We start from the raw sequence: 24288 nt of genomic DNA on the forward strand, positions 1-24288 counted from the left end.
TCTCTTTAATCTTCTCCAAGGACCAAAGTCTAAGTTCCGTTGCATCCTCAATAGTATCACTCATCAGGGCTGCATATTCTTCAGCTGTTAGATCATTCTGAAACGTGACACGTCTCGATCCATCCGTAATTTCCCAAGGCAATACGGCTTCCTGCCCATAGATGAGCTGGTATGGCGAAGTTTTTATAGCTCCATGGCATGACATGCGATAGGCCCACAAAGCTTCTGACAATGTTTCATGCCAAACCCTAGGGTTCTCGTCAATTTTCCTCTTAATCGGCTTGATCAGGCTCTGATTGGACGCTTCAGCTTGCCCGTTGGCTTGAGCATAGTATGGAGATGATCGGATCAGCTTAATTCCCATGTCATCGCAGAACTTTCTGAATTCTTTAGAGATGAAGACCGAACCTCCATCGGTTGTGATGGTTTGAGGAATCCCGAACCTATGAATGACATGTTCTTTCACAAATTTGATAACATCTTCTGATTTTACCTTCCTCATAGGGATGGCCTCCACCCATTTAGTGAAGTAATCCGTAATGGCCAAAATCCACTCGTGGCCTTTGCTCGACGCAGGATGGATTTTGCCGATCATATCCATGCCCCAACCTCGAAATGGCCAAGGCTTGATGATGGGGTTCATTGCCGATGCGGGTACCATCTGAATCTTCCCGAACATCTGACACGCTTGGCATCCTTTGTAGTACTTGAAGCAGTCCTCAAGCATGGTGGGCCAATAAAACCCTGATCGCCTGATCAGCCACTTCATCTTATGAGCCGATTGGTGAGTTCCACAGGCGCCTTCATGCACCTCATGTAAGAGCCGATTAGACTCAGTTGGTCCCAGGCATTTGAGTAATAACCCTTCCAACGTCCTGTAGAACATGTCATCTCCTATAAGGACATATTTCATGGCCTTGTACCTTATCCGTTTAGGTGCCCCCCGAGCCGAATCCTTCAAGTAATTGAAGATATCGGCTCTCTAGTCATCCTGTTCCAGGAACTGCACCTGAACTTCCGACCCGTCTGTTATGTCCTTGTAGCCTGACGCCATCTGTGCGAGATCGTTGGCCTCGGTATTTTGAGATCTTGGGACCCAATTGAAGTTGATGTACCGAAATTGTGCCATCAACTCGCCGCATTCCATCCAATATGGGAAGAGTGACTCACTTTCGCACTTGTATTCGTCCGTGAGCTGGGAGATCACCAACTTCGAGTCTCCAAAAAGTTCCACCGCTTCTGCCCCGGCTTCCAAAAGCAACTCCATTCCCTTGCGTATCGCCTAATACTCAGCGACATTGTTGGTGCAAGGGGTAGATAGCCTGATGGAGAAGGAATATGTTGCCCCCCGAGGCGACACGAGCAGAATGCCGATGCCACAACCATCGTCACAAGCCGATCCATCGAAGAACATAGCCCATGCACGTACAGATAGTGCTGCTATATAGTATTGATCCGTTCAGCTATGAGATCGGCCAACGCTTGTCCCTTGACTGCTTTCGCAGGCTGATATCGGAGATCGAATTCCGATAACGCAAACATCCACTTACCAAGTCGGCCTTTCAAAACAGGAGCCGACAGCATGTGCTTGACAACGTCTGACTTGCATATGATGATGATTTCAGCCGTCAAAAGGATGTGATGAAGCTTGGTGCAGGTGAAGAATAGGCAGAGGCATAACTTCTCGACCTCAGGGTACCTTGTCTCTGCATCCAACATCCTTCTGCTGAGGTAGAAAACGACCTTTTCAACACCCTCATAGAGTTGCACCACCACTGAAGCGATGGACGTGTCAGCTACTGATAAGTAGATATAGAACGGCCTGTCTTGCTGAGGTGGAACTAGCACATGCGGCGTTGTTAGATACCACTTAATCTCGTCAAACGCTCGCTGCTGTTCTGCCCCCCCCCCAGTGAAACTCGTCATCAGATTTGATCTTCGCCAACGCCATGAACGGCTCAATTCGTCCTGACAGATTAGAGATGAACCGTCGGACGAAGTTGATCTTGCCGATAAGACGTTGGAGTTCCTTCTTCGTGGTAGGCGGCTGCATGGTACGTACTGCCTCCTGACTTTTCAGGCCGATCTCAATTCCTCGTTCATGAACCAAAAAACCTAGGAACTGACCGACCGTCACACCAAAGGCACACTTCTTTGGATTCATTCTCAGCCCGAATTTTCGAGTTCGGTCTAGGATGCGTCGCAAATCATCCAAGTGTCCTTCCATGGAGACAGACTTGACCACCACGTCGTCGATGTAAATTTCCACCAACTTGCCGATCAGATCATGAAAAATGTAATTCATGGCTCGTTGGTATGTTGCACCGGCATTCTTCAGCCCAAAGGTCATGACCACATATTCAAACAAGCCCACCGATCCTGGTACTCTGAATGCAGTCTTGTGTATATCTTCTGGAGCCATGAAGATTTGGTTGTAGCCGGCATTGCCATCCATGAAGCTTAACACCTTGTGGCCAGCAGCTGCATTGATCAATGTTTCTGCCACAGGCATTGGATATTCATCCTTTGGAGTGGCTCTGTTGAGATCTCGGAAATCTATGGCCACACGCCATCGGCCGTCCTTTTTCTCTACAGGTACGATACTGGAGATCCATTCAGCATACCTGCATGGCCTGATGAACCCGGCGGCCAACATTTTATCGATCTCTTTCTTGACTTCTTCCAGAATTTCGGCCTTCATCTGACGTGCTCGTTGTTGGAATGGCCGAAATCCTTTCTTGAGAGGGAGCCGATGCTCAATGATGCTCCTGTCTAACCCAGGCATCTCTGTGTAATCCCATGCAAAGCAATCTGGGTATTCCTTTAACAGAGCTATCATCTGGCTCCTGAGATGTGGATCTAACTTTTTGCTGATGAAAGTTGGTCGTGGCTTATCCCCAGGACCAATGTCAACTTCTTCTAGCTCATCAGCCGATGTAAACCCATACCCTAGCTTTCCGTTACCTGTTAGATCGACGCTGAACACAGGCAAAACGTATGGCGAGGATAGTATGGGCCGATTGCTGGAATCGGCCCCCATTTTGATTGCATTGCTCAATGAAGGTTTACATCTTGTTCGTGCTTTACTACGACTACGTGACATGCTTGAGACAAGATCATCACTTTTTATTTTTTGGGGCCGATCGCAGGGATCGGCCTTGCCACGTACGTCCATAGCCTTTGCTCTTGTTACACGTCAGGCCGGTGGATAAGACCAGCCTCACCCCGTTTTTTTTTGTCACGTCGATGCGCTCACAGTCGTCCAAAGTGATGCCGGAGAGTGGCTCTTGGCCTGCCGTCTCCCAAACGTTCATGCCAGCCATTGAGATCTCGGCTGAGTCATCTGCGTGGACGATCTCTACTTCATCCCCATCCCACTGTATTAAGCATTGATGCATCATGGATGGAATGCAGCAGTTGGCGTGGATCCAATCTCTCCCTAGCAGGACAGCGTAGGTGCTCTTGCTGTCGACGATGAAGAATGTTGTAGGGATGGTTTTCCTTCCTACGGTCAGATCCACGTTCAGAACACCTTGTGCTTCTGATGCTTGGCCGTTGAAATCGCTCAATGTGACGTTGGTCTTGATCAGATCCGAGCTAGAGCATCCCAGACGACGTAGCATGGAGTATGGCATGATGTTGACTGCCGCTCCGGTGTCAACCAGCATCTTGTTGACAGGCTGCCCATTGATATAACCTCGTAAGTACAGGGCCTTCAGGTGTCTGTAGCTTCTTTCTCGTGGCTTCTCAAAGATAACTGGCCGTGGGCCGCAGTCAAGTTGTGCCACAGGTGCCTCGTCTGTTCCAGGAGCACAAAACTCCGCCGGAAGGATGAACACCATGTTTGTGCCAGCCGATGTCTCATCATCGGCTCTCTTTTGTTTGGGGCGCCACTCTTTCTTCTGTGGTCGACCCTCCTCGTCCAGAGTTTGCTGAATTTTCGCGGCCAGATCAGGCCGCGCTTTCCTCAACGTATGCAGGTATAACCTTTCGGCTTCCTCCAAGCAACGTAGTCGCTGAACTCTACGCTTTTGAGAGTGGCTGAGTCCATCAGGGCACCACCTTGGACGGTGGTATTTATCTTCTTCTTCTTCTTCTTCTTCTTCTTCTTCTTCTTCTCCTTCTTCTTCTTCTTCGTCTTCTAACTCCTCGAGATCTTCCACCCGAGAGGACTCAGCTTGCTTGTTCCGAGATGGGAGAGGTCCTAGACGCTTGAATACTGACACGTCTCCCGTGCCCTTCTTCTTCTGTCTACATTCTGGGCAGTTGCCAATTGTGGGCAATCGGCTCATTCCTGAATCCCAGCAGTGTTTGAAGAAGGGACAGTCCCAGTGCCTGTCCACGTCGTCCTGCTCTCTTGACTTTTCCTTGGCATGGCGCTCATATCTTTCATCGTCTCTATCTTGCCGACGATATTTCCTGTTGTCCCTGCTGGACCGACGATCTCTTTCGTCGTCGTCGTTGTATCGCCAGCGTTGGTCATACTGACGGTCATATTTTTTGAGGAGATGATTAGAGAGAGGTCGCTGATATCGCACATTCTTCACTTCTCCCTCTGTGATGTAGCGCTTGCCATCGTGTTGGGACCGATCGCGTGGAACGGCCTCCTCTTTATCCTTACCACGAGAGCGGCTGCCCTCGTCTCTGTCCTTACCAAGGTGGTGCACAGGCCCGACCATGTTAATGCTGAACGAGAAACCTGGCTGGCACCTCCCGGGGTAAGCGCACTCCACCATGTTAACGGCGAGGAAGGGGTGCGTGTCGACTTTCATGGCGTACTGGCTGAAAATTAGACGCCCTTGTTCTATCGCCATTTGGATCTGCTGACGCCACACCCTGTAGTCGTTGGTGGTATGGGTGAACGTGTTATGCCACTTGCAGTATGGCTTTCCGTTCAGCTCCTGTGCCGTGGGGATCTTGTGGCCTTCGGGTAACTTTAGCTGCTTCTCCTTGAGTAAGAGGTCGAAAATTTGCTCAGCTTTGGTCACGTCGAAGTCAAACCCTCTTGGAGGACCTTGTGGCTTAACCCACTTGCAGGACACAGGGCTTGCCCCCCGAGCCCATTCAGCCACTGCTACCTCTTGATCTCCTGCAGAGCCTTCATCTTCCTCTGTCTCTACCAGGACTACCGCACGCTTGAACTTGTCCTGGTACAACTCTGGGTGGCGCTGTTCATATAATGACAGTTTCTGAACCATATGCGCCAATGAAGCGTACTCTGCTTGGGAAGCCATATCCTTGATCGGCGATGCGAGACCCACCACCGCCAACTCGACTGCTTCTTTTTCAGTCAAACGAGCCGAATAGCATCGGTTCCTGATGGTCCTGAAGCGCTGGATGTATTCTGACACTGTTTCTCCGCGCTTCTGTCGTACTTGTGCTAGATCGGCAATGCCAGCCTCGGAAGCCTCTGAGTGATACTGCATGTGGAACTGCTCTTCCATCTGCTTCCAAGTCCGGATTGAATCTGGTGGCAGCGAGGTGTACCACCCGAAAGCCGATCATGTGAGGGACTGTGCGAAGAACCTCACGCGTAGTGCGTCTGATGCTGAGATCGTGCCCAACTGTGCCAAATATCGGCTCACATGCTCGATTGAACTGGAGCCATCTGACCCACTAAACTTGGAGAATTCAGGGAGCCGATATTTGGGTGGTAGTGGGATCAAATCGTACTCGTTGGGGTACGGCTTGGAATAGCCGATTGCCCTCCTTTTCGGCACCATGCCGAACTGGTCTCTCAAGATTGTACTGATCTGATCCGCGGTGCTAGCTGCAGGAGTCGAGCTTTGAAGATTCGCTGGAGTGGCATACTTGGCTAGCCACGCTTGCTTCTCAAGATCTGAGCTAGCTGCGGGAGTTGAGCTTTGAAGGTTTGTTGGAGTGGCATACTTAGCTAGCCACGCCTGCTTCTCAAGATCTGATCCAGAAGCCCCTCCTGCTGTTCCAGAAATCCCTGCTGTTGCAGACTGGTTCGTGAGTGCCCAGTTACTGCAGTCTGGCACATATGTGCACGTGTATCCGTGCGGGATCTCCTTAGGCGCCTCATACAAGAACTGGTAATCACTAGGATCGCCACCGATCTTGTAGACGATGAATGCCAGGGAACTCGGCACTTCTGGTGCTGCCAGCGCGAACGGCAGCGGTGGTCGGGTCTGGAGCGGTATCTCTCCTTGGTGAGTCCCTAGAGCAGGTCCTGATGGAGAGTACTGATGTCTCATGATTTCCTGGATCACCCGAAGCGCGACACGCTCCAAAGCGTTCACCAGGCTCTCAGAATGGCGGTGTAGCGAATGAGCTACCATGTGATTAACCTCCTAACGCAGAGACCTGGTGCGTTCTTCTGAAGGGGTAGACATATCCACTCCATCGAGCGCGCCTTCAGGTGAGAACCCTTTCCACCTGATGCCGTGTGAGCGGGTCCTCTGGAAAGAGCCGATGAGGTCGGCTTCGAAGATAGCTTTGACATCGTCATACTTCTTCTTGAGCTCCTCAGTCAGATCTTCGTACGTGACTGGATCTTCCGCCATCTCAGATGCAGATGGCAATGCAGTTGATGTCGAAGACTGTCCCACCGGGCGTGCCAGAATGTGTTGGCGTCCGAAACCCACCGGCGAGTAGCGATGGGCAACACGTAGAGCCGGGAGGCTCCCAGAACTGCGGTAGGCCCTGGTCCCTCGTGCGACGGCCCGCAAAGCTCCGGCACGCACGTCCGATGCTGGTGCAAGGGCGTGCCACCTGACCTATACCTGGTCAGGAAGGTGATGAATTGCTTCGCTTAGTTTCCTGTATGGCATACACGTAAACATTAAATACGAGCCTCGATCGGCTCTCAGGTTGTCCTGTGAATCGGCTCAGGGAGCCGATTCACCCATGATTCGTATGAGGTCTACGATAACATGGTGGTCCTGCTTGATCAATATAAAGCTAAAACGACCTACGACGATTTAGGGTTTTCACCACATAATTGGATCATCCTACACGTGATTGAGCCTGGCAGCCACGCAAGGTGATAATAAACCAGCCCTAGATAAGGCCTAAAAACCAACATGGAGTTGATTCCCGGAACATCTTGTCTAGGGCTAGCAAACTACACCCTACATGCTACTGGATCCTTCAACCCGTTTGCAAAGCCTAACTATGTAGATATTAAACTAATCCCTGAAGAACAAGGAGCAATCATAACGGATCGGATCTACTAAACAAGGATCAAGCAAGGTGCTGCCCTTACACCTAAGATAGGTGTAAAGGTAGCTAGATGTCTAAGGGTAGCATAGATAAAGCATATATCATGGTAGAACAATGCTAACCCTAACACATCTATGATAACTACATTGCTCGCCATCAACAAGGCTTCAGCACGAGCAACGCATGAACAACGAATAAATGTATACTGCCTAGATCGCAAGATGCGATCTAGGCAGCATGATGCTTACCCGGAAGAAACCCTCGAAACAAGGGGTGGCGATGCACCTAGATTGGTTTGTTGTGAACGTGATTGTTGTTTTCCTCAATAACCCTAGATACATATTTATAGTCCGTAGACTTTCTAACGTGGGAATAATCCCAACCGTGTACGAGCCAAATTCTACCTAACCGACACGTATCCTACTATATTTACAGATACACGGGCAAACTAGCCCAAACTTCGTGTACAAGGCCGATTCATGTATATCTTCCGTGCACATTCTCCAAGCCCATCTTAATCACGGCCCACCTCTGATCCGGTTAAATTCTGGTGATAACACTAACATAGCATACACACTGTCACCAATAGCTATGAAAGGGGGAATAGATCACATCAATACTATCATAGTAATAGTTAACTTCATAATCTACAAGAGATTACAATCATAACCTACGCCAAGTACTACATGATGCACACACTGTCAACTTTACATCATGGAGGAGGAATAGACTACTTTAATAACATCACTAGAGTAGCACATAGATTAATAGTGATACAAAGCTCATGATCACATAAAGATCACACCATGGGAGAGAGAGATGAACCACATAGCTACCGGTAGAGCCCTCAGCCTCGGGGAGAACTACTCCATCCTCATCATGGGAGTCAGCAATGGCGATGAAGATGGCGGTGATGTCGATGGAGATGACCCCGGGGGCAATTCCCCGTCCCGGCGGCGTGCCGGAACAGAGACTTCTGACCCCCGAGACTAGGTTTCGCGATGGCGGCGGCGCCCCTGGAGTCTTTCTGGAATATGATTGATTGATATCGGGTTTTCGCGTCGCGAGGGATTATATAGGCGAAAGGGCAGCCTCGGTGGAGTCCCGAGGGGCCCACACCATAGGGTGGGGCGGCCCCCCTCCTGGCCGCGCCGACTGATGGGGAGGAGGCCCTGGGCCTCCTCTGGCCTGGCCCTTCTGGCTCCGTGAGTCTTCTGGCGAAATAGAATTTCTGTGATTTTTCTGGATTTTTCCGAGCACTTTGGTTTTTGGGCCTTTTCTGCAATAAACAGACATAATAAACAGAAACTGGCACTGTGGCATCTTGTTAATAGGTTAGTCCAATAAATGCCATAATATGATATAAAGTGCATATAAAACATGTAGCAATTGGTATAATATAAGCATGGAACATCAGAAATTATAGATACTTTCGAGACGTATCAAGCATCCCCAAGCTTAGTTCCTACTCACCCTCGAGTAGGTAAACGATAACAAGGATAATTTCTGAAGTGACATGCTACTATCATAATCTTGATCAATACTATGGTAAAGCATATGAGATGAATGAAGTGATTCAACGCAATGGTAAAGATAATGACTAAACCACTGAATCATATAGCAAAGACTTTTCATGAATAGTATTTTCAAGACAAGCATCAATAAGTCTTGCATAGGAGTTAACTCATAAAGCAATAGATTCTTAATAGAAGGCTTTGAAGCAATACAAAGGAAGATATAAGTTTCAGCAGTTGCTTTCAACTTTCAACATGTATATCTCATGGATAATTGTCAACACAAAGTAATATGATGAATGCAAATAAGCAAGTATGTAAGAATCAATGCACACAGTTGACACAAGTGTTTGCTTCTAAGATAGAAAGAAGTAGGCAAACTGACTCAACATAAAGTAAAAGAAAGGCCCTTCGCAGAGGGAAGCAGGGATTACTCATGTGCTAGAGCTTTTATTTTGAAAACATGGAAACAATTTTGTTAACGGTAGTAATAATTCATATGTGTTATGCATAAAACATCCTATAAGTTGCAAGCCTCATGCATCGAATACCAATAGTGCTCGCACCTTGTCCTAATTAGCTTGGATTTCCATGGATTATCATTGCATTACATATGTTTCAACCAAGTGTCACAAAGGGGTACCTCTATGCCGCCTGTACAAAGGTCCAAGGAGATAGATCGCATTTGATTTCTCGTTTTTGATAGATCTCAACTTGAGGACATCCGTACCGGGACAACATAGAAAACAGATAATGGAATCCTCTTTAATGCTTAAGAATTCAACAATAGATAATATTCTCATAAGAGATTGAGGATTAATGTCCAAACTGAAACTTCCACCATGATACATGGCTTTGGTTAGCGCCCCAATGTTCTTCTCTAACAATATGCATACTCAAACCATTTAATCATGACAAATCACCCTTACTTCAGACAAGACGAACATGCATAGCAACTCACATGATATTCAACAAAAGTGTGATAGTTGATGGCGTCCCCAGAAACATGGTTACCGCTCAACAAGCAACTTATAAGAAATTAGATACATAAGCTACATATTCTTTACCACAATAGTTTTTAAGCTATTTTCCCATGAGCTATATATTGCAAAGACAAGGAATGAAGTTTTAAAGGTAGCATGCAAGCAATTTACTTTGGAATGGCAGAGAAATACCACATAGTAGGTAGTTATGGTGGACACAAATGACATAGGGTTTGGCTCAAGGTTTTGGATGCACGAGAAGCATTCCCTCTCAGTACAAGGCTTTGGCTAGCAAGGTTGTTTGAAGCAAACACAAGTATGAACCGGTACAGCTAAACTTACATAAGAACATATTGCAAGCATTATAAGACTCTAAACTGTCTTCCTTGTTGTTCAAACACTTTTACCAGAAAATATCTAGACTTTTAGAGAGACCAATCATGCAAACCAAATTTCAACAAGCTCTACAGTAATTCTCCACTAATAGGTTCAAACTACATGATGCAAGAGCTTAAACATGATCTATTTGGGCTCAAAACAATTGCCAAGTATCAAATTATTCAAGATAATATACCAATTACCACATGAAGCATTTTCTGTTTCCAACCAAATAGCAATGAACGAAGCGGTTTTCAACCTTCTCCATGAACATTAAAAGTAAAGCTAAGAACACCAGTGTTCATATGAACAAGCGGAGCGTGTCTTTCTCCCACACAAGGAATGCTAGGATCTGAATTTATTCAAACAAAAACAAAAACATACAGACGCTCCAAGTAAAGTACATAAGATGTGACGGAATAAAAATATAGTTTCACTAGAGGTGACCTGATAAGTTGTCGATGAAGAAGGGGGTGCCTTGGGCATCCCCAAGCTTAGATGTTTGAGTCTTTTTGAAATATGCAGGGATGAACCACGGGGGCATCCCCAAGCTTAGACTTTTCACTCTTCTTGATCATATTATATCATCCTCCTCTCTTGACCCTTGAAAACTTCCTCCACACCACAATCTCATTAAAGGGTTAGTGCATAATCAAAAATTCACATGTTCAGAGATGAAACAATCATTCCTGACACTTCTGGACATTACCCAAAGCTACTGAAAGTTAATGGAGCAAAGAAATCCATTCAAACACAGTAAAAGAGGCAATGCGAAATAAAAGGCAAAATCTGTCAAAACAGAACAGTCCGTAAAGACGAATTTTTTCGAGGCACTTAACATGCTCAGATGAAGAAGCTCAAATTGAATTAAAGTTGCGTACATATCTGAGGATCACTCATGAATTTTTGCAGATTTTTCTGAGTTTCCTACAGAGAGATCTACTCAAATTCGTGACAGCTAAAAATCTGTTTATGCGCAGGAATCCAAATCTAGTATCAACTTTACTATCAAAGGCTTTACTTGGCACAACAATGCAATAAAATAAAGATAAGGAGAGGTTACTACAGTAGTAACAACTTTCAAGACACAACAAAACAGTAGCAAAATAAAAACATGGGTTATCTCCCAAGAAGTGCTTTCTTTACAGCCATTAAGATAGGCTCAGTAATTTTAATGATGCTCTCGCAAGAAATAAGAGTTGAAGCAAAAGTGAACATCAAAAGAAAATAAGAAACACTTTTAAGTATAACCCACTTCCTATGAAAAGGAATCTTGTAAATAAACAAGTCATGTAAGCATAACGCAACAAGCATAGAAAGGCAACACAAGCGCAACTTCAAGATTCTCAACATAAAGAGGGGAAACTTAATATTATTAAGATGCATATAACCATGTTTCCCTCTCTCATAATAACTTTCAGTAGCATCATGAACAAACTCAACAATATAACTATCACATAAAGCATTCTTATTCACATGCATAAAAGTATCATTACTCTCCACATAAGCATAATCAATTTTATTAGTAATACTAGGAGTAAAACTATCACAACCATCATTGTAATCATCATAAATTGCAGGCATGGTATAATCATAATAAACTTTATCCTCCATAGTAGGTGGCACCAAAATACCACTATCATTATAATCATCATAAATGGGAGGCAAAGTATCATCAAAGAAAATTTTCTCCTCAATGCTTGGGGGACTAAAAATATCATGCTCATCAAAACCAGCTTCCCCAAGCTTAGAATTTTCCATAGCATTAGCAACAATGGTGTTCACAGCATTCATATTAATAACATTTCCATTATCATGCATATAAAGTTATATAAGTTTTTTAATTTTCTCTTCAAACAACTCATGTCCTAACTCAAGATAAATACTATAAAGATCTCTAATATTTTTGTTGTTTTCCATTAAGCCTAACTAGTGAAAATAAAAATAAGAAACAAAAAGATATAATTGCAGAATCTAAAGGAAATAGCTTCGAGCACTCACACACCGGCAACAGTGCTAGGAAATAGCTTAGTAGTCGGAGGATGTGAATACCTTTTACCTTACCTCCCCGGCAACGGCGCTAGAAAATAGATTGATGTCTACGCACGTTTCTATTCCTGTAGACAGTGTTGGGCCTCCAAGAGCAGAGGTTTGTAGAACAGCAGCAAGTTTCCCTTAAGTGAATCACCCAAGGTTTATCGAACTCAGGGAGGTAGAGGTCAAAGATATCCCTCTCAAGCAACCCTGCAATTACGATACAAGAAGTCTCTTGTGTCCCCAACACACCTAATACACTTGTCAGATGTATAGGTGCACTAGTTCGGCGAAGAGATAGTGAAATACAAGTAATATGGATGATTATAAGTAGTAATTGCAATCTGAAATAAAAATGGCAGCAAGCGAACATGTAGCAGAACTTGTTGGAAACGGTGTTTCAATGCTTAGAAACAAGGCCTAGGGATCATATTTTCACTAGTGGACACTCTCAACAATGATCACATAATTGAATAAATAAATGCTACTCTTAAACACTCTCTTGTTGGATAACAAACACCAATCATTGTGTAGGGCTACAAAAGTTCCACAACGTCCGGAGTTCATATTAAAGTAACCTCTAGAGTGCATAATAGACCGTTACAATTTAGACCGAGTACTAACATATCATACACACTGTTCCGTCTCCAATTTTGTTTTTGTTTGAATAAAATTGGATCCTAGCATTCATTGTGTGGGAGAGAGACACGCTCCGCTGTTGCATATGAACACATATGTTCTTAGCTTTGTTCTTAATGTTCATGGCGAAGGTTGAAACTGCTTCGTTAATTGTTATATGGTTGGAAACAGAAAATGCTACATGTGGTAATTGGTATAATGTCTTGAATAATTTGATACTTGGCAATTGTTGTGCTCATGATTAAGCTCTTGCATCATATACTTTGCACCTATTAGTGAAGAAATACCTAGAGCTTGCTAAAATTTGGTTTGCATGATTGGTCTCTCTAAAGTCTAGATATTTTCTGGTAAGGGTTTGAGCAACAAGGAGGACAGTGTAGAATCTTATAATGCTTGCAATATGTTCTTATGTGAGTTTTGCTGTACCGGTTCATACTTGTGTTTGCTTCAAATAACCTTGCTAGCCTAAGCCTTGTATTGAGAGGGAATACTTCTCGTGCATCCAAATCCTTGAGCCAAAAACTATGCCATTTGTGTCCACCATACCTACCTACTACATGGTATTTTCTGCCATTCCAAAGTAAATTGCTTGAGTGCTACCTTTAAACAATTCAAAATTTATTACCTCTTATTTGTGTCAATGTTTTATAGCTCATGAGGAAGTATGTGGTGTTTATCTTTCAATCTTGTTGGGCAACTTTCACCAATGGACTAGTGGCTTCATCCGCTTATCCAATAATTTTGCAAAATGAGCTGGCAATGGGATTCCCAGCCCCAATTAATTAACCTTCATAATTTTACAAAAAAAAGACACTCCTCCATGGTATGTGATTGTTGGACGGCACCCGAGGATTCGGTTAGCCATGGCTTGAGAAAGCAAAGGTGGGGAGGAGTGTCATCTAAATAAAACTAAAATAAAAAGGCACTCCTTCATGGTATGAGATTGTTTGCAGGCACCCGAGGATTCGGTTAGCCATGGTTTGTGAAAGCAAAGGTTGGAAGGAGTGCCACCCAAAAATAAAAATTTCATGGGAGCCGCTCTTTGAAAGTCTGTCTGGCAAGGGGGTTAGAGTGCCCACTACCATTCGTTGACAACAACAAACACCTCTCAAAACTTTACTTTTATGCTCTCTCTATGTTTTCAAAATAAAATCTCTAGCACAAATATAGCAATCCATGCTTCCCTCTGCGAAGGGCCATTCTTCTACTTTTATGTTGAGTCAGTTTACCCATTTCCTTCCATCTTAGAAGCAAACACTTGTGTTAACTGTGCATTGATTCTTACATACTTGCATATTTTCATTCATCATGTTACTTTGCATTGACAATTACCCATGAGATATACATGTTACAAGTTGAAAGCAACCGCTGAAACTTAAATCTTCCTTTGTGTTGCTTCAATGCCTTTACTTTGAATTTATTGCTTTATGAGTTAACTATTGTGCAAGACTTATTGATGCTTGTCTCGAAAGTACTATTCATGAAAAGTCTTTGCTATATGATTCAGTTGTTTAACCATTGTCTTTACCATTGCTTTGGATCGCTGCATTCATTACATATGCTTACAATAATATTGATCAAGATTATGATAGCATGTCACTTCAGAAATTATCTTTGTTATCGTTTACCTACTCGAGGACGAGTAGGAACTAAGCTTGGGGATGCTGATACGTCTCCAACGTATCTATAATTTCTTATGTTCCATGCTACTTTATTGATGATACACACATGTTTTATACATACTTTATGTCATATTTATGCATTTTCAGGCACTAACCTATTAACAAGATGCCGAAGAGCCAGTTGTTGTTTTCTGCTGTTTTTGGTTTCAGAAATCCTAGTAAGGAAATATTCTCGGAATTGGACGAAATCAACGCCCAGGGTCTTATTTTTCCATGAAGCTTCCAGAAGTCCGAAAGGGAAACGAAGTGGGGCGACACGGCGACACCACGCCAGGGCGGCGCGGCCCTGGCCCTGGCCTCGCGGCCCTGTTGTGTGGGCCCCTCGCGTCGCCCCCTGACCTACCCTTCCGCCTACATATAGCCTTCGTCGCGAATACCCCAGTACCGAGAGCCACAATACGGAAAACCTTCCAGAGACGCCGCCGCCGCCAATCCCATCTCGGGGGATTCAGGAGATCGCCTCCGGCACCCTGCTGGAGAGGGGAATCATCTCCCGGAGGACTCTTCATCGCCATGATCGCCTCCGGAGTGATGTGTGAGTAGTTCACCCCAGGACTATGGGTCCATAGAAGTAGCTAGATGGTTGTCTTCTCCTCATTGTGCTATCATTGTTGGATCTTGTGAGCTGCCTAACATGATCAAGATCATCTATTTATAATGCTACATGTTGCGTTTGTTGGGATCCGATGAATATGGAATACTATGTTATCTTGATTATCAATCTATCATCTATGTGTTGTTTATGATCTTGCATGCTCTCCGTTATTAGTAGAGGCTCTGGCCAAGTCGTTACTTGTAACTCCAAGAGGGAGTATTTATGCTCGATAGTGGGTTCATGCCTCCATTAAATCTGGGACAGTGACAGAAAGTTCTAAGGTTGTGGATGTGTTGTTGCCACTAGGGATAAAACATCAATGCTTTGTCTAAGGATATTTGTGTTGATTACATTAAGCACCATACTTAATGCAATTGTCTGTTGTTTGGAACTTAATACTGGAAGGGGTGCGGATGCTAACCTGAAGGTGGACTTTTTAGGCATAGATGCATGCTGGATAGCGGTCTATGTACTTTGTTGTAATGCCCAATTGAATCTCACACTACTCATCATAATATGTATGTGCATTGTCATGCCATCTATATTTGTCAATTGCCCAACTGTAATTTGTTCACCCAACATGCTAATTCTTATCGGAGAGACACCACTAGTGAACTGTGGACCCCGGTCCATTTCTTTACATCGAATACAATCTACTGCAATACTTGTTCTTACTGTTCTCTGCAAACATCATCATCCACACTATACATCTAATCCTTTGTTACAGCAAGCCAGTGAGATTGACAACCTCACTGTTACATTGGGGCAAAGTATTTTGGTTGTGTTGTGCAGGTTCCACGTTGGCGCCGGAATCCCTGGTGTTGCGCCGCACTACACTCCGCCACCATCAACCTTCAACGTGCTTCTTGGCTCCTACTGGTTCGATAAACCTTGGTTTCTTACTAAGGGAAAACTTGCTGCTGTACGCATCACACCTTCCTCTTGGGGTTCCCAACGGACGCGTGTTGTACGCGTATCACACACTGTCACCAATAGCTATGAAAGGGGGAACAGATCACATCAATACTATCATAGTAATAGTTAACTTCATAATCTACAAGAGATTACAATCATAACCTACGCCAAGTACTACATGATGCACACACTATCAACTTTACATCATGGAGGAGGAATAGACTACTTTATAACATCACTAGAGTAGCACATAGATTAATAGTGATACAAAGCTCATGATCACATAAAGATCACACAATGGGAGAGAGAGATGAACCACATAGCTACCGGTAGAGCCCTCAGCCTCTCGGGGGAGAACTACTCCCTCCTCATCATGGGAGACAGTAATGGCGATGAAGATGGCGGTAATGTCGATGGAGATGACCCCGGGGGCAATTCCCCGTCCCGGCGGCGTACCGGAACAGAGACTTCTGACCCCCGAAACTAGGTTTCGCGATGGCGGCGGCGCCCCTGGAGTCTTTCTGGAACATGATTGATTGATATCGGGTTTTCGCGTCACGAGGGATTATATAGGCGAAAGGGCAGCGTCGGTGGAGTCCTGAGGGGCCCACACCATAGGGTGGGGCGGCCCCCCTCCTGGCCACGCCGGCTGATGGGGAGGAGACCCTGGGCCTCCTCTGGCCTGGCCCTTCTGGCTCCGTGAGTCTTCTGGCGAAATAGAATTTCTGTGATTTTTCTGGATTTTTCCGAGCACTGGTTTTTGGGCCTTTTCTGCAATAAACAGACATAATAAACAGAAAATGGCACTGTGGCATCTTGTTAATAGGTTAGTCCAATAAATGCCATAATATGATATAAAGTGCATATAAAACATGTAGCAATTGGTATAATATAAGCATGGAACATCAGAAATTATAGATACGTTGGAGACGTATCAGTTGGCCGGCCACCCCCTCCCCTCTTTATATAGGGGGCCAGGTCGGCTGGGGTGGCCCCCTTTTCCCATCTAGGGTTGGGGGCGGCGGCCAAGGTGGGGGGAAGAGGGAAATCTTCCCCCCAAGTTGATCCCCCCTAGGGAAACCCTAGGGGTTGGCCGGCTGGGCCTTGAGGGGCATGTGCCCCTGGCCCATTAGGCTAGGGAGCACCCCCTCGGCCCGTGCTAGGCCTCCTAGGGTCTTGGGCCCACTGGTGGGACCCCTGGAACCTTCTAGAACCTTTCCGGTCATCCACCGGAAAAATCCCGAACTTTTCCGAAACCTAGAAATCAACTTCCCTTATATGAATCTTATTCTCCGGACTATTCCGGACCTCCTCGTGACGTTCTGGATACAATCCGAGACTCTGAACAAACTTCGTCTCCATACCATATTCAAATCTACTTATGCGACATCGAACCTTAAACGCGTCACCCTACGGTTCGCGAACTATGCAGACATGGTCGAGACTCCTCTCCGAGCAATAACCAATAGCGGGATCAGGAGATCCATAATGGCTCCCACATATTCAACGATAACTTAGTGATCGATTGAACCATTTACATATGATGCCGATTCCCTTTGTCATGCGATACTTTACTTGTCCGAGGTTCGATCATCGGTATCTCCATACCTTGTTCAACCTCGTTACCGACAAGTACTCTTCACTCGTACCGTGGTATGTCATCTCTTGTGATCTTAATCACATGCTTGCAAGCTAATCAGACGACGTGCCAACGAGAGGGTCCAGAGTGTATCTATCCGTCATTAGGATGGACAAATCCCACTATTGATCCATATGCCTCAACTCACACTTTCCGAATACTTAATCCCATCTTTATAACCACCCATTTACGTAATGGTGTTTGATGTAATCAAAGTACCCTTCCGATGTAAGTGATGACCATGATCTCATGGTCGAAGGACTTAGGCAACTATGTATCGAAAGCTTATAGCAAATTGAACTTAATGACTTGATCTTATGCTATGCTTATTTGGGTGTGTGTCCATTATATCATTCAACTAATGACATAACCTTGTCATTAATAACATCCAATGTCCATGATCACGAAACCATGATCATCCATTAATCAACAAGCTAGTTATACAAGAGGCTTACTAGGGACTTCGTGTTGTTTACATAACACACATGTATCAATGTTTCGGTTAATACAATTATAGCATGGTATGCAAACATTTATCATAAACACAAAGATATTATAATAACCACTTTATTATTGCCTCTTGGGCATATCTCCAACACAACCTTCCAGAGGTCAAACCCTATAATTTCTGTGAAGGACCCGACGCCAAAAGGAGAGCCATTCGTCGCCAAACAGAGCCGCCATGCATCCATCAGATCCATCTACACCACACCGAAGGAGATCCACCACCATAGTTCATCCATTCCATCTCCAATCTCCTCCATAGCCATACCCATCATCATTGTAATAGAGATCTCATTGAGAATTGGCGACCATTTGTAAGAATATTGTGATTTCAATCCAAGTATTTGCCATAATGATTTCTATCTTTGTTATTGAATTTGATATTATGTGTGAGTAGTCCTCACGGGCTGGGGGTTGGGGTGAATATTCGCTGCGTTTATGTGCATCTAATCTTATAATATGTGTAAGGATTGAATAGGAGTTTTTCAATCTTGTATCCTTGTCTCTTTGCCTCGATTGGATGATCTGCAGGTACCCATGTCACTCGGATCGATCAAGGGAAGAGGTGGGATGAGTGGAGAACGGCTGGCTACCGCGAAACCTCAGTGATAGAAGGAGGAAAGTAACGGTACATGTTAAGTGATTCATTCGGAATCACGACACAATCATATAGCTTAATGTTTTGGTCTGTATTCATATGCTTAATAATTGTTATTGCTCGCGGCTGTGAGAATAGTGGTTGGACCAAGAGACTCTTGTCACCTCTGGCTTTAGGGGCAAGAGTATTTACGGATGTGCTGCTCACGAATCTTTTATCTCTATTTTATTTGTTACACACTTGCGCTTCAAATATATATGTATGCATAGTTGCAGGAGAAACCTTAACCATGGCCTATTTTCCATCATTGAACACAACCCCCTTAAAATTAAACTAGATAGGTCCGGTAAACATAAAATCAAATTAACTAGTAAGTCTTGTAGATGTTTCGTTTACACTAATTTAGCAGTGCCTCCCAAGGTTGGATTAAACCTAGGTCTACTAGGGAAAAAGCTTATCATCCTACAATTAGTAATCCGGATCGAAGGTATCACTACGCCACTGTTCGTAGTACTCGCTCCTGGAGTCCATGGCGTGCAGGGGCGCGGCGGACGACACGAGTTGATGGCGAGGCTACGGGCGAGCTTGCCATAGAGCGCCGGTGTGTGGAGCTGTTGGCTCAGGGGCCGGAGCCGCATCAACATGATGTCGGGTGCGGTGCTTTCTAGGACTGATCTGGGCCAGGCGAGGGCAGTCTGGCCATGAAGAGGGGTTGGACTCCTAGAGGGTGACGTGGAGGTGATGGTGACAGCGTGTGGAGGCCAGCTATTGTGGGTAGCAAATGCACCGGGGAGGCGAGGTTTGGGAGTCTAGGGGCACTTCGTGATCTTCCCCTTCGGCTTGGCATGATCTAGAGGCGTGATGTCGGGGTGACGACCCTGGAGAGGTGGCCGCGGCTTGGATGCAGATGGCATGGCATTTTTTGTGGGGTGATGTACCATTGCGGATGAAGAATATGGTGGAGCTTGGTTGTCGATGTCAGGGCCCCGCTAGCATGTTTGTTACTCCTCTCACTTAACGGGCGGGTCGATCACTTCCCAACCAGCGTGAGTGGTTCCAAGGTCTTCGGGTGAAAATCTAAGCTCTATCAGGAGTGGGCGGCTGTAAAGGACGCTTCGTTACCTTATTGAAGTCACCGCCTTGGAGACTCTTGACCCTTGTGACGCGTCTGGTTTGTGGCGATCGGTCAAGGCAGTTTGGTGGTCACAGGAGGCGGACCCTAAGGCAGCGGCCTCGGACGGTGGCCGTGTGCCGAGGTGGCGGCCTTGAAACCTCTTTGTAGCGACAGTCCAATGGGGATTGGTCGTGGCCTTGCTCTGAGCTTGGGTGGCGGCTCGGAGATCTGTGTGCACCACGAGTTCGTCGTCAGCTAGTTTTTTTTCGGCATTTCGAAATTCGATCTAGCTACTACACCGGGCGATGGCTCCGGATTTGTCGTGATGCTTGAGCTATGCGAGCGGTCGACTAAGCAGCGAGGGCTATGAGATGGGTGGGTCGTGTAGTGTCGGTTTGTGTGCCAACTGGTGTAAGTCAGAGCTGCGGGCCGGAATATGGGGTTGTGTGTGTTTGTTGCATATGGTGGTTGTGACGAGTCGCCTCACGTGCGTGGTTTTCTTATAAATTGAGTCACTTTTCTTTCCTTTTGCGAGAAAGTTCTGAATCTATTCCATTAATTCACAAGAAATACAAAGTACCTCAAATATAATGAATATTATATCAAGATTCTTGGACCACCCGGTCACTACTGCCGCCAGAGCAAACTGCCGACGCACCGTTGTCGCTGTTCACTTAGCAAAGTCGGCATGATGTTGTTGATGGCAATCGGGAAGTCTTCATGCCCGTGCCCCTAAGAACCAGGGGCACCAAAGAACCACAACCAAAGTCGTCGCTATTGAACCCCTGAATTGATTTGAACCTTGTAACACCAAACCTATCACGTAGACTAGACGAGATCCACCATGAATGTGGCGACTAGACAAACTCCCGCCCTTCTCAAGGCCAACGGCGAGATCGTTGCTGACAACATGAAAGAGGAGGTGGGTGTACCTTATTATTGTCCCACAAAACATCGTCATAGCAACCATAACAATGATACCAGTTGACCAAACTTTAACTTTAGGAATCCTTCTACAACGGTGATTCGAGATCTCCACCTTCTCTAACCGCTAGAGTGGCAAGCAGAGGAGGCGGGACCGTGATTTCCAGTGGTAGATGGCTAGGACGATGGCTGCAGCTAGGATTTTCATCCTAGCTAGCCACCGCCTCTATTTCTTAAGTCACTTTTTAATGTAATCGAGCCACAGATATTGACCGCTTTTAACTCAACAAAAATTATGCTCCCTGTGATCTATATTAATTGATTCAACTTTGTCCAGATACAAATAGATCTAGTCAGCAAACGGGTGTAGATACATCCGTATTATGACAAAGTTAAATCAATTAATTTGAATCGAAGTTAAATCAATTAATTTGAGTCGAAGGGAGTAGTTTAGTGTGGTGGGGCAGGTGCGCTCCCGCATCCACCTTTTTTTTTTGACTTTTTCTATCTCATATCTTTCAAATTATGTAATATTTTGATTAATTTTTTTTTGCAAGTCACTCGAAAATAACAAATAAAATGGGATAATAATAGTTCCGAATTTTTTTGTGCAAATTTAAATTTTAAATTATTTAAAGTTCGAAATAAATTTTTGATATATTTACATACATAATGACATAAAAAATGTAGAATATTTTTTCCATATTTTAGTTGATGTTTACGTGATCTGCAAAATTTCAAGTTCTAAAATTATGTGGTGTGAGAGATAATAAAAATAAGAAGTTATTTGAGAACGAGAAAAAATAGCTAGCACGAATCTTAATACAGTATACATGGTCTAGATACGGAAACACACCAAGCACCTGCTCTTAAAATCCACTCTATGTAGCATACCTGTCCCAGCCCGCTTCTTAGTTAAAATTTAAAATCCACTCTATGTAGCATACCTGTCCCAGCCCGCTTCTTAGTTAAAATTAGCCAAGGTAGTTGTAGCATATTTTAGCTAATTACTCACTCTAATTCCATGGCACATACACCAGTATACTAGTAGGCTTTAAATTTCCTCGTTCTTTTTAAATTTGACAGCAAATGCTTCGACGGAAGGAGCCAGTCAAAAGCAAATAGTTTTTTCAAGTCCTGAATAGAGGACATGCGAAAACAGGAGGTTCTTTCGTTGCAATTTATCTCCGTTTTGTTGTTGTTGAGAAGGAAGGCAGTCTTTCTGATTGACTCTGCTGCCTTTACACTTGTAAACAACACTGATCATGCTCAAGTAACTACAAAAAGAAAGCTAACGAAGGACGGCTACGTATTGGCGTATCCATCTTCACTGCACCTGGATGCTGACGACCTTGCCCCCGGATGGCGACACCTTGGGGATGTTGAGGTAGAGCACGCCGTCCCTGACCTCCGCAGCGATCTTCTCCACATCCACGTTCTCCGGCAGCTCCACCCGCGTCCTGTACCGCCCGTAGCTCGCCGCCGGCCACGGCTCCTCCTCTTCCTCTTTCCCATTCTCTCCATTCTCTTCTCCTTGCTTTTCCGCCTTCTCGGCGATCACCACCATCGTCTGGTCCTGCACGCTCACCCTCACGTCCTCCCTCGTCATGCCCGGCATGTCGAACCGCACCAGGTAGTCCCCCGCGCGCTCCTTGATCTCCCACGGCGTCCGTCCCCGTCGGTAGGCGGTGGCCGCGCTGTCCGCGCGCTGTACCGTCGGCGACACCATCGCGGCTGGCACCACGAGCGGGCGGCGGTCGTCGTCTTCCTCGTCTACGATGCGCTCCATGGTCCGCATCATTTGATTCAGCGTTCTTGCTTCAGGAAAGCTGTCCCATAGTCCTGTCGAGAGATTAATTAATTTACCAAGAAATGGGGATTGAGATCAGTAATGCCGATGAGGAATCCAATAATCACACAAAGCTCAATAAGCAAAGCAAACTAATAAGTAAAAAAATTGCGTGGCACTTCTTATAATTACCAAATGGCGTGGTCTGGATGACCCTCCTCCTCGGAGGATTTCCATTTCCCTGCTGCTGCTGCTGCTGCTTTCTAGCAGTCGGGGCTCTCCGCAGATGGTCAAGATTATCGGTGGACCCATTCTTGATAGACCGGACCTTCACCGAGCCTCGCCTAGGTCTGCAGGAAGCATTGGTCCATGTGAACCTGCTTCCTGGAGCACCCGGGGATGCGGTGATAGGTTGCAGATTGGAGACCACAGCTTGCTGCATTCTTGCCACACGGACGCTTCGAGATGTTATTTGCCTCTTGATTTCGATTGTTGGATGCGAAATATGAGTGCGACAGTGTCAATGGAATGGTACACCGTCCGTGCGCGTTTATATACACGGAGCAGCTGTAGAGATATGACACATGAATCACGAGAGAGGTAGAACGATGTGGTGGTTTCTAGAGAATGGTTAGGGGCTCCAGAACTATCTGGTGCGTTCACGGATTATTCAGGTCTTATCCAGATGATGTCGTGATTCGAAATGGATTTGTATGTATATGAACTTGAGGGCTTCGAGAATTCCGGTTCAAACGACAATGGAGGCCCATCAAATATTTCGAGCCTTATTTGATGAATTTCTCAATCTTGGAAACATGAGAAATCCAAGATTCTGGTTCACCCGCGGGCGACTCTGCCTATTTGTATTATCTCCATCTCCATCTCTATCTTCATCTTCATCTATATCTATACTATCTATATCTATATCTATATCTATATCTATATCTATACTACTTATAAAAGCACGAAATGGACATGAACATTTGATTTCACCCGTCTATCCTCACAGATCGGACGGCCTAGGATACTTCAATGACATTGCACGTCTTTCCCATACTAACACCAGAATAATTTGCAAACCGCTAAACAAATTAGCGTTTAATTTGGAAAACGTACGCCATATGGACGTTTAATTTGGAAACGAATCTCCACCATTGTCCAATAGCCCAGAGAGGATACCTCGTAACCTAGCACGCATGCTCCTCCAACTGAAATTCCCCCATTGGCCTTAGCTTAATTTGCTGAATTTATCTACTCCCTCCGTCCTTAAATAAGTGGACATCTAGCTCAAAATTTTGTCCACAAAAGAGTGTACTCCTATATTCCCAATGCGTTTTAATTGCTTCTCTCTCATCGCACGGAAATCAAACCCAATAATATTAAGCGCATGATCTTCTTGTTTTCTACATACACTTAGATTATTGGAGGCGAAAGAATTAAAGAGGGAAGATGCATGTTCCCAAAATGTATTTTTTTCACTCCATTTCATAATTTGTCTTAAAAATCCCGCGCGTGTACACTTATTTGTGGACGGAGGGAGTATGTCTCAGTCCGTGGGAGGTGATGAGGTGGGGCTCTGTGGGCCGGAGGCTAGGTCCCATTGGCCTCAGCTGAAAAAACGGACGGAACGGTCCAACCTTATCCTCTCCCGTTGAGAGTCGTTTCCAGCTCTTCTCTGCCGCCCCTTTCCTTCCTTCTCTCCGGCGGCCTGGCTGGCCGGCGAGGGGATGGACTAGGTGGTTGGCTCCTCCTCCTGTACAGAGTAGATGTAGTGGTAGTTCTTTTGCTTTTGTGT

The 24288-nt window shown here is 45.2% G+C and overlaps 1 protein-coding gene across 1 annotated transcript; it reads right to left on the minus strand.

Moving 5' to 3' along the window:
• Nucleotides 1-21821: 21821 nt before the first annotated feature.
• Nucleotides 21822-23027, minus strand: LOC127293945 (small heat shock protein, chloroplastic). The gene is made up of 2 exons (XM_051323670.2): nucleotides 22686-23027; nucleotides 21822-22546 (listed from the first exon to the last, which is right to left on the minus strand). Exons 1-2 carry the CDS (start codon nucleotides 22933-22935, stop codon nucleotides 22032-22034), a joined length of 765 nt encoding a protein of 254 aa, XP_051179630.1. The 5' UTR covers nucleotides 22936-23027; the 3' UTR covers nucleotides 21822-22031.
• Nucleotides 23028-24288: the final 1261 nt, after the last annotated feature.

The sequence above is a fragment of the Lolium perenne genome, chromosome 1 (assembly GCF_019359855.2).
Source record: "Lolium perenne isolate Kyuss_39 chromosome 1, Kyuss_2.0, whole genome shotgun sequence".
In the NCBI taxonomy this organism is placed as follows: Eukaryota; Viridiplantae; Streptophyta; class Magnoliopsida; order Poales; family Poaceae; genus Lolium; species Lolium perenne.

What these genes read in the sequence shown, in the direction of transcription:
- LOC127293945 (XM_051323670.2), bottom strand. Translation starts at nt 22,935, where the DNA reads ATGCAGCAAGCTGTGGTCTCCAATCTGCAACCTATCACCGCATCCCCG. An exon ending in CATCCAGACCACGCCATTTG is followed by an intron (nt 22,547 to 22,685) that starts GTAATTATAAGA and finishes ATCTCTCGACAG; the next exon opens with GACTATGGGACAGCTTTCCT.